The sequence below is a fragment of the Salvelinus alpinus genome, chromosome 2 (genome assembly GCF_045679555.1).
Source record: "Salvelinus alpinus chromosome 2, SLU_Salpinus.1, whole genome shotgun sequence".
Taxonomy (NCBI): Eukaryota; Metazoa; Chordata; class Actinopteri; order Salmoniformes; family Salmonidae; genus Salvelinus; species Salvelinus alpinus.
This window is the reverse complement of record NC_092087.1, coordinates 111,663,639-111,675,562: the sequence shown is the minus strand read 5'-3', so window position 1 is coordinate 111,675,562 and position 11,924 is coordinate 111,663,639. Positions and strand designations below refer to the sequence as shown.

Genomic DNA, 11,924 nt, shown 5'->3' with positions numbered 1-11,924 from the left:
AACAATTTCCATTTCACATGATCAACTACAATGCTTCATGAGCCCAAACAAAACTAATCTCCAATACGGAAAAACGTGCAGTAAAAATAAACTGTGATCCATGGCAATGCACTGGCTAAACGCAAAACATTTTGACTGCCCCCCTTGAGACAATCAGCAACCAGGTTGTTCTCACCACAGACATGTCTGATTTCAAGAGGAAACTCCTGCAATATCCGTAGTAACTTTCCACCTCACTGCAGAGCTTCTCTCTCTTTTCAGGATTCACTAGATAGGCATGTTGTTGGATCGGGGCCCTATCCCCAATGTCATGCTCTAGTACATTTGGGTTGGCACATCTGAGAATGAACCCTGATATTCTAAAAGAAGGGCAACAATGTCAATATATTTATACCCAAAAATTGTCAGTTGATTGTATACATAATTATGATTACTAAAAGTTACATGAATTGGAAATATCAAATATCAAAACCAAATGTTTGTTCATATGTATTGTTTGTATAATATAGAACATAAAGTAATATGTATAAAAAATCACTGATATCGATTAGGGGGGAAATCAGGTTGTACGTGCTGTTGAAACTAACACTACTAAAAAAAACAAATGGAAATGGAGATATATTTCACCTCACTGGTTAGAGGACAACCTGCAGAAGACAGTCAGCTACATTATGGAATGATGCATTTCAATGTAGGGGTCGCTAAACAAAGGAACACAACACTTATTTGTCATCACTCATCGATATCACGTTGAAATCAATTGTGCGAGAGGGGAGATGAGGTTGCACGTCCTGTTAAAACTAACAGCTCAAAAACCATATGGAATCTGGGAATAATGTGTACATCCCTGGTTAGAGGACAATTTGTAGAAAACAGATCGCTACATTTAGAAGTGTTGCATTTTGATTCAAGTGGGTCACCAACATGGTAAGTGTAACACAGCTCTTTTTGTGTTAGTCACTTCTTGTTAAATCACATAAATAGTATTCTTTCAATTCAGGGCCTGGATTTTTCCCAAGGCTAAAATCCATATCACGCTGAAATCAATTGAATTAGGGTTCTACATTGTGAAACTCCTTAAAATACTCATACTACAATGTTAAAACATTCTACATTGTGACATTAATTCATTGATATCACAAAATAACTCCTTCATGTATGCATTTTCTGATGTTTGATCAGAGATCTTTTATCAGAGTATCTCTTGTCACACTGATCACAGCTATAAGGTTTCTCTCCTGTGTGTATTCTCTGGTGTAATGTCAGCTGGCCAGATGTAGTAAAACTCTTCCCGCATTGACCACAGCTATACGGTTTCTCTCCTGTGTGTATTCTCTGGTGTAGAGTCAGAGTTCTAGATGCACCAAAACTCTTCCCACATTGACCACAGCTATAAGGTTTCTCTCCTGTGTGTGTTCTCTTGTGTGATGTCAGCTGGCCAGATGTTGTAAAACTCTTCCCACATTGATCACAGCTATAAGGTTTCTCTCCTGTGTGTGTTCTCTGGTGTAATGTCAGCTGGTTAGATCTACCAAAACTCTTCCCACATTGACCACAGCTATAAGGTTTCTCTCCTGTGTGTGTTCTCTTGTGTAATGTCAGCTGGCCAGATGTTGTAAAACTCTTCCCACATTGATCACAGCTATAAGGTTTCTCTCCTGTGTGTGTTCTCTGGTGTAATGTCAGCTGGATAGATGTTGTAAAACTCTTCACACATTGACCACAGTTATAAGGTTTCTCTCCTGTGTGTGTTCTCTGGTGTACAGTCAGATTGCTAGATGTAGTAAAACTCTTCCCACATTGATCACAGCTATAAGGTTTCTCTCCTGTGTGTGTTCTTTTGTGTGATGTCAGCTGGCCAGATGTTGTAAAACTCTTCCCACATTGATCACAGCTATAAGGTTTATCTCCTGTGTGTGTTCTCTGGTGTAATGTCAGCTGGATAGATGTTGTAAAACTCTTCACACATTGACCACAGTTATAAGGTTTCTCTCCTGTGTGTGTTCTCTGGTGTACAATCAGATTGCTAAATGTCGTAAAACTCTTCCCACATTGATCACAGCTATAACGTTTCTCTCCTGTGTGTGTTCTCTGGTGTTGAGTCAGCTGGCCAGATGTAGTACATCTCTTCCCACATTGACCACATCTATAAGATTTCTCTCCTGTGTGTATTCTCTGATGAATTTTAATGTCTGATGAGGAGGTGAATCTCTTCCCACAGTCAGAGCAGCAGTGAGTTCTCCTCCCTGTGGATCTCTGCAGGTGATTATTGAGGTGTCCTGATCTGGAGAGACTCTTCTCTGCCTCTTCAGCATCATGAGGTTGTTTAGGCTCCCCAGAGGATCCACGATAGTCCCTTATCTCTCCTGTGTGAACAACAAAGTCAGACAGATGATTGAAGGCCCACAACAGCGGTAATCCACTGTAAAAGGTGATGCCAACGGAGTAGCCATGATGTTGTACAACAATTGATGTCTGTAATGAATGTTAAAATTATTTAACAATCGTCTTAAAATGAGCAAGAATAGTCATAGTTTGTCTTGCTTTCACATTAGTAGTAACATCAATGATTGTAGGCTAGAAATAAGTTATTCATGTTGTTGAAACTCTAAGCAGTGTGCCAGATGACTTTTGGTCTACAATATAGGCCCCTTTCTGTGTTGCTAAAATTGCGGCACGAGGGCGATGCAACACAACTTGATTGTAGAAACTCCTCCCTGCTGATGAGGAAACCGATAGTTATGGATGTAGTATATCTTACTTACTTACTTTATTGTCCCCATGGGGAAATTTTGTTGCAGTGTCATGTACACATTTAAAGTGGCGTTAAATACAAAACAAGATTGACAATACAACTTTCAATAACAGTCACGCACCAATAAATAAAATAACATTTAAAATTTAAATTTTAAATGTTAAGAAAAGACTAGCCTGCTGGCCTTACGGGGTCAATGGGAACATTTGCCCGAGCTATTTAAGAGGGATATCACACCTGGCACAAATGATTGTCTCGTTCTATTTTTCCTGCTGAGGGGTGCCCTATACCTGCGCCCAGAGGGGAGTAATTCAAAGTCCAGGTACAGGGGGTGACTTGGGTCTAAAATGATTTTGTGAGCCTTACGGAGGGCCCTGACCTTAAAAATCTCATCCAGGCCTGTCTGTTTGACTCCAAGTACCTTGCTTGCTGTGGTAATAATCCTTCTCAGCATGTTTCTCTGACTGACAGTGGCATTGCCAAACCAACAAACAATACAAAAAGTTAAAATACTCTCAATAAAGGATTTGTAAAACAGAGTCAATATAGTACAGTCTATATTAAAAGAACCCAACTTCTTTAGAAAGTACAGTCTCTGTTGGCTCTTTTTGTAGATCTGGTCTGTACATTTACTCCACTGAAGCTTACTGTCCAAAAAGACACCCAGATATTTATATTCCTCTACAATTTCTATATTCTGGCCTCTGATAGATGTTGCAGAGGTAGGTGTTGTACGCTTCCTGAAGTCTATGCACATCTCTTTGGTCTTGTTAGTATTGAGGACCAAGTGTGATTCCTCACACCACTCTACAAAGTCATCTAGGACCAGGCCATGATGATCCTCGTCATCATGCAGCAGGCTGATCAAGGCAGTGTCATCAGCGAACTTAATGAGGTGTCTGTCAGTATGGGAACTAGTACAACTATTAGTGTACAAGATGTACAGAAGTGGGGACAAAACACATCCCTGAGGAGAGCCTGTATTGGTATTGCGTAAATCCGACACATGGGGACCTATTTTGACTCGCTGTGAGCGTTGGCTCAGGAAGTCCAGCAGCCACAAAACCAGCCCCCCATCTAAGGAAAAGTCCCGAATGAGTCTCTGTGCCAGAATGTAGGGCTGGATTGTGTTGAAGGCAGAAGAAAAGTCAACAAACAGAACCCTGACATGGGATTTGGTACCTTCTAGATGTCTATAGACCATGTTAAGGAGGGTAAGAATGGCATCATCAACTCCTCTGCTGGTCTGATAGGCAAACTGAAATGGGTCGAGGAGCTTCTGGGTGACACTGAGAATATGACTTTTCACAATTTTCTCAAGGCATTTCATAACTAAGGATGTCAAAGCGACAGGGCGATAGTCATTCAGCACAGAGGGATTCGATACTTTAGGAATTGGTATAATTATTGATTTTTTCCACAATACTGGAACGTGTTGCTGGTTGAGTGAGGATTGGAAAATGTCTGTAAAAACACCAGCCAGTTGTTCAGCACAGTGCTTTAACACATGCCCACTTATTTTGTCTGGGCCTGGGCTTTTGTATGTGTTACATCCCCTGAACAACTTCAGAACATCAGACTGTTGAACAACAACTCTCTCAAACATTTGTAATGATGCTTCCATTTGTTTTACCTCCGACACGAAGTTGTCTGATTCAAATCTTGAGAAGAAAACATTCAGTTCATTAGCCATGTTCTGGCCCTCATATCCCCCAAGGTCAGCACTGGTTTTTCCCCTGCCTATATGGGGGGCGCTAGCCATGGATTTAATCCCTTGCCAGGCCACCCTTGCGTTTCCTGAGGAGAGGGTCCTCTCCACCCTTTGCTTGTATGCCTCCTTGTCCACCGGTATCTGTCTTTTGATCTCACGTTGTACATCTCTTAAAGCCTGTCTATCACCCCCAGCATAAACTGCCTTCTTCCTATCAAGTAGTGATTTTAGATGTTTTGATACCCAAGGCTTGTTGTTAGGGAAGATTTTACAGGTCTTAGTAGGCACAACTGACTCAACACAGAAGTTTACATAGTCTGAAATAACCTCTGTGAGTTCATCCAGATCAGAGCTGCTGTCCTCAAATACCTCCCACATTGTACAGTCAAAACACCTCTGGAGACAAGTGATACTGTTGTCATTCCAGATCTGGACAGTTTTAACTGTGGGTTTCTCCCTCTCCAGGAGGCGACAGTAAGTTCGCCTGAGGTAGACCACATTGTGGTCTGATGTCCCCAGAGGAGGTCTGGTGGTGGCAGAGAACGCCTTTGGTATTGTCCCATAGCACAAATCAAGAGTCCTATTTTTCCTAGTGTGACATTTCACATACTGATGGTATGTGCGCAAAACTTTGCGCAAGGTACAGTTGTTAAAATCCCGTAATGAGGAAACCACTAGTTATGGATGTAGTATATCTGGTAATGAGGAAACCACTAGTTATGGATGTAGTATATCTGCCTGGAGCAAAAATGGTGAGCAAAGATTTGAGTTTTTCACAATGTATTCTGAATGTGAATAGGGGAAAACTCATGGGAGTAACCTCCATTTCCAGGTTGCTTATGAGTGCATTTCACACTACTTTGGATTATAATTGTAACGCTCGTTTGAATGTCCTGCTTAATATAACGTTTGTGTCATCACAAATCAACCGCTTTGTACTTAAAAAAACACTTCAACCAGTAAAATGCTCTTTGGCTTTTCCATCAGCCTGACAATGAGGGTTTGTACACTGTTTGCCAAATTGGCCCATAACTTCACCTAACAACAAATATACCTGTAATGAACGAAGAAGCACTTTGGTTGTTATTGCATGACATACATAGTGTCCTCTAGGACCCATAACAACAACATAGACCTACTCTAGGACCCATAACATTACCTAACAACAACATAGACCTACTGTAGGACCCATAACTTCACCTAACAACATAGACCTACTGTAGGACCCATAACAATAACATAGACCTACTGTAGGACCCATAACTTCACCTAACAACATAGACCTACTGTAGGACCCATAACTAGAATATATGTGACTGTAACATATATAACATATATAATATATAAATACTGGTGTGAGCAAAAAAAGTAAATAAAAACATGGGGATGAGGTAAGCATTGGATGGGCTACTTACAGATGGGCTGTGTACAGCTGCAGCGATCGGTAAGCTGCTCAGATAGTTGATGCTTAAAGTTAGTGAGGGAGATATAAGTCTCCAACTTCAGCGATTTTTGCAATTCGTTCCAGTCATTGGCAGCAGAGAACTGGAAGGAAAGGCGGCCAAAGTAGGTGTTGGCTTTGGGGATGACCAATGAGATATACTTCCTGGAGCATACTTCTCTGCTGCCAATGACTGGAACGAACTACAAAAATCTCTGAAACTGGAAACATTTATCTCCCTCACTAACTTTAAGCACCAGCTGTCAGAGCAGCTCACAGATTACTGCACCTGTACATAGCCCATCTATAATTTAGCCCAAACGACTACCTCTTCCCCTACTGTATTTATTTTGCTCCTTTGCACCCCTTTATTTCTATTTCTACTTTGCACATTCTTCCACTGCAAATCAACCATTCCAGTGTTCTACTTGCTATATTGTATTTACCTTTTTTGCCTTCACCTCCCTTATCTCACCTCATTTGCTCACATTGGATATAGACTTATTTTTCTACTGTATTATTGACTGTATGTTTGTTACACTCCATGTGTAACTCTGTGGTTTTGTATGTGTCGAACTGCTTTGTTTTATCTTGGCCAGGTCGCAGTTGTAAATGAGAAGTTGTTCTCAACTTGCCTACCTGGTTAAATAAAGGTGAAATAAATAAATTAAATAGATCAGCAATGGTGGCTTGCAAACAGTGGATAGTAAGTAGCCCACCTTTGGAATAACTATGTATCCTGTATAACTGTAGTATCCTGTATAACTATGTATAGTTATAACTGTAGTATCCTGTATAACTGTAGTATCCTGTATAACTATGTATAGTTATAACTATGTATCCTGTATAGCTGTAGTATCCTGTATAACTGTAGTATCCTGTATAACCCTGTATAACTATGTATAGTTATAACTGTAGTATCCTGTATAACTATGTATAGTTATAACTGTAGTATCCTGTATAACTATGTTGGGGGACACATTTTATTATTTATTTAGTTTGGAGGGTTGGGGGTCTGACATCCAGGCGACACATTTAATTATTTATTTACAGTTTGGAGGGTTGGGGGTCTGACATCCAGGCTACACATTTTATTATTTATTTACAGTTTGGAGGGTTGGGGGTCTGACATCCAGGATACACATTTTATTATTTATTCCGTTTAGAGAGTTGGGGGTCTGACATCCAGGCGACACATTTTAGTTCTAATGGTGCCGTTCTGTTATTCTTTTCAGCTTCTTTTTCCAAGCATCTTACATTACTCTGAGACTAGTTATCCTGGGTTCTTACATTACTCTGAGACTAGTTATCCTGGGATCTTACATTATTCTGAGACTAGTTATCCTGGGATCGTACATTACTCTGAGACGAGTTATCCTGGGATCTTACATTACTCTGAGACTAGTTATCCTGGGGAATAGTTTAAATACATTTGCAAAAAACCTAAACCTGTTTTTGCTTTGGCATTATGGGGTATTGTGATGTCATTATGGGGTATTGTGATGTCATTATGGGGTATTGTGATGTCATTATGGGGTATTGTGATCCCTTTATTCTATAATGTATGCACCGATATTACATTTTTGGCCAATACCGATATCCAATATTTTCCTTGCCCCAAAAAACGATACCGATAACCGGTATTTAAAATTTTAGAGGCCTTTTAAGCATTCTAGTACAGCATTCTAAAAATTAACACACACACGGACGCAGCGGTCTAAGCCACTGCATCTCAGTGCAAGAGGTGTCACTACAGTCCCTGGTTCGAATCCAGGCTGTATCACATCCGGCCGTGATTGGGAGTCCCACAGTAGTTGTCTGTTATTGGTGTAGAGAGGACAACAAAGGAGAGGGATCCCACATGTGGATAGGAAGATACAAATTATCATTATTACTGGAAAATATTCATTTAAAATCCAGGAATTTTACAACTTTAGCTCTCTAGGTCAAGCCAGTAGGTTACAGTATGTTGTATCTCTCTAGGTCATGCCAGTAGGCTACAGTAGGTTGTATCTCTCTAGGTCATGCCAGTAGACTACAGTAGGTTGTATCTCTCTAGGTCATGCCAGTAGGTTACAGTATGTTGTATCTCTCTAGGTCATGCCAGTAGGCTCCAGTAGGTTGTATCTCTCTAGGTCATGCCAGTAGGTTACAGTATGTTGTATCTCTCTAGGTCAACCCGCAGTGCCGCTTTGTGGACAACGACTCCCCTTGTGAGGGCTGAGAGACATCTTGTCAGTATATCCATAATCTTTGGTGAAGCCAACCCAACTCTCGCATTGCATTATTGGGGGGCACGGTGTGTAGTAAAAACATCACTACATGAAAATCACTACATGCCGTGCCCCCCAGTCTGCGGTCAGCAGATAGACCCTTCTCAAATATATATGTTAAGTCACTTTTTGGAAACGGAACGGAGAAAACAAGGGGTAGCTTGTTCTCTACGTCGTCTGATTCTAGACATATCAGTCATCATCCTGGGCCCTCCGTTGAAGAGGTATTGACGAGCCAACTCTGAATATCCAAAGTTAAAAACACATGGCGGTACTTACTGGTGTTAAAAAGATCTATCTCCACCTCTTCATCTTTCAATGTGACAGTAATCTCCCCTTCCTTCTTCACTCCAAAAACGGCGTTCTCTTCTTTTACTGTAACATCTTCCTCCTCTTTCACTCTGAACGCATCTTCCTCTTCTTTCACTGAAACGTCTATCTCTTCTTCTTTCACTGTAACAACCTCACCCTCTACTTCTTGTTTTACTGTGACATCCTCTTCTACCTTCTCCTCTTTCACGACAATGTTCAGCCCCAGAGCTTCTTTCTCTGTCCAGCAGACCGCCTCTTCTTTAACAAGAGGGGAGTAGTTTAGTGAGCTCATGTTCGGGGATGTTAGCTAGCTAGCTAGCTATCATTAGCGACTAGCCTAGTGCTAACTTAACCAGCCAGCTACTATGGCTGACTAATACAAAATAACGTAATATTATATTAAATAGGTTAAAAAGTATATACGACAGAAGTGTGTCTAAAACACAGTAGGTAATACACACCGAAAGCGTATAAATAGCTTGAATCTTTCGGCTATGTTGGATAGCAAGCTACCGAGGTGGTTGACGAGCTGTTTATGAAGAACCGTCCACTAGATTATACGTCACGCTGGCAGCGTCGCCTGAAAGACGCACATCGCCGTCTGCTGACTGGAGGGGAAACGCAGTTGAGGATCATATTTTATTTTCAGACAAAGATTATTGTTGATGGATTTAATTAAATAATACCATTATACTGAGACATACAAAGACATGAAATGTGTTGATTGATTAGTGCGAATAAAAAATGTTTACTACAGCACATTTAAGGCAGTTTCATTAAGTCAAACTAAATCTAAATAATTAGCAAGCTACTGTAGGTCTATACTGCTCCTACATGGTGTAACAATACATCATGTAGATGTATATAATGAACAGACTAGGTCTATACTGCTCCTACATGGTGTAACAATACATCATGTAGATGTATATAATGAACAGACTAGGTCTATACTGCTGCTACATGGTGTAACAATACATCATGTAGATGTATATAATGAACAGACTAGGTCTATACTGCTCCTACATGGTGTAACAATACATCATGTAGATGTATATAATGAACAGACTAGGTCTATACTGCTCCTACATGGTGTAACAATACATCATGTAGATGTATATAATGAACAGACTAGGTCTATACTGCTCCTACATGGTGTAACAATACATCATGTAGATGTATATAATGAACAGACTAGGTCTATACTGCTGCTACATGGTGTAACAATACATCATGTAGATGTATATAATGAACAGACTAGGTCTATACTGCTGCTACATGGTGTAACAATACATCATGTAGATGTATATAATGAACAGACTAGGTCTATACTGCTCCTACATGGTGTAACAATACATCATGTAGATGTACAGGTGAAGTCGTAAGTTTACATACACTTAGGTTGGAGTCTTTAAAACTCGTTTTTCAACCACTCCACAAATTTCTTGTTAACAAACTAGAGTTTTGGCAAGTTGGTTAGGACATCTACTTTGTGCATGACACAAGTCATTTTTCCAACAATTGTTTACAGATTATTTAACTTATAATTCACCGTATCACAATTCCAGTGGGTCAGAAGTTTACACTAAGTTGACTGTGCCTTTAAACAGCTTGGAAAATTCCAGAAAATTATGTCATGGCTTTAGATGCTTCTGATAGGCTAATTGACATCATTTGAATCAATTGGAGGTGTACCTGTGGATGTATTTCAAGGCCTGCCTTCAAACTCAGTGCCTCTTTGCTTGACATCATGGAAAAATCAAAAGAAAAAATTGTAGACCTCCACATATTATTTCCTAACCATTCACAATGCTGGCTGAGGTACGAGTAAAACATAACATATTATTTCCTAATTGTAAAATTATCTCCACTCCTTTATCAACTAGTTTAACCAGAATAACATGAGTTGTGTCCTTCAGACTGTTAGACTGTTAGTCCATAATCAACTAGTCTCCCACTGTTTAACCAGAATAACATGAGTTGTGTCCTTCAGACTGTTAGTCCATAATCAACTAGTCTCTCACTGTTTAACCAGAATAACATGAGTTGTGTCCTTCAGACTGTTAGTCCATAATCAACTAGTCTCTCACTGTTTAACCAGAATAACATGAGTTGTGTCCTTCAGACTGTTAGACTGTTAGTCCATAATCAACTAGTCTCTCACTGTTTAACCAGAATAACATGAGTTGTGTCCTTCAGACTGTTAGACTGTTAGTCCATAATCAACTAGTCTCTCACTGTTTAACCAGAATAACATGAGTTGTGTCCTTCAGACTGTTAGTCCATAATCAACTAGTCTCTCACTGTTTAACCAGAATAACATGAGTTGTGTCCTTCAGACTGTTAGACTGTTAGTCCGTAATCAACTAGTCTCTCACTGTTTAACCAGAATAACATGAGTTGTGTCCTTCAGACTGTTAGACTGTTAGTCCATAATCAACTAGTCTCTGACTGTTTAACCAGAATAACATGAGTTGTGTCCTTCAGACTGTTAGTCTGTTAGTCCATAATCAACTAGTCTCTCTCTGTTTAACCAGAATAACATGAGTTGTGTCCTTCAGACTGTTAGTCCATAATCAACTAGTCTCTCACTGTTTAACCAGAATAACATGAGTTGTGTCCTTCAGACTGTTAGACTGTTAGTCCATAATCAACTAGTCTCTCACTGTTTAACCAGAATAACATGAGTTGTGTCCTTCAGACTGTTAGACTGTTAGTCCATAATCAACTAGTCTCTCTCTGTTTAACCAGAATAACATGAATTGTGTCCTTCAGACTGTTAGACTGTTAGTCCATAATCAACTAGTCTCTCTCTGTTTAACCAGAATAACATGAGTTGTGTCCTTCAGACTGTCAGACTGTTAGTCCATAATCAACTAGTCTCTCACTGTTTAACCAGAATAACATGAGTTGTGTCCTTCAGACTGTTAGTCCATAATCAACTAGTCTCTCACTGTTTAACCAGAATAACATGAGTTGTGTCCTTCAAACTGTTAGACTGTTAGTCCATAATCAACTAGTCTCTCACTGTTTAACCAGAATAACATGAGTTGTGTCCTTCAGACTGTTAGACTGTTAGTCCATAATCAACTAGTCTCTCACTGTTTAACCAGAATAACATGAGTTGTGTCCTTCAGACTGTTAGTCCATAATCAACTAGTCTCTCACTGTTTAACCAGAATAACATGAGTTGTGTCCTTCAGACTGTTAGTCCATAATCAACTAGTCTCCCACTGTTTAACCAGAATAACATGAGTTGTGTCCTTCAGACTGTTAGACTGTTAGTCCATAATCAACTAGTCTCTCACTGTTTAACCAGAATAACATGAATTGTGTCCTTCAGACTGTTAGTCCATAATCAACTAGTCTCTCACTGTTTAACCAGAATAACATGAATTGTGTCCTTCAGACTGTTAGTCCATAATCAACTAGTCT

General features: G+C 39.8%; 1 protein-coding gene across 1 annotated transcript; it reads right to left on the bottom strand.

The window, feature by feature from the left end:
* Positions 1–466: 466 nt before the first annotated feature.
* Positions 467–9,125, bottom strand: LOC139548419 (zinc finger protein ZFP2-like). The gene is made up of 2 exons (XM_071358110.1): positions 8,460–9,125; positions 467–2,366 (listed from the first exon to the last, which is right to left on the bottom strand). Exons 1-2 carry the CDS (start codon positions 8,782–8,784, stop codon positions 1,153–1,155), a joined length of 1,539 nt encoding a protein of 512 aa, XP_071214211.1. The 5' UTR covers positions 8,785–9,125; the 3' UTR covers positions 467–1,152.
* Between the last annotated feature and the right edge of the window lie 2,799 nt (positions 9,126–11,924).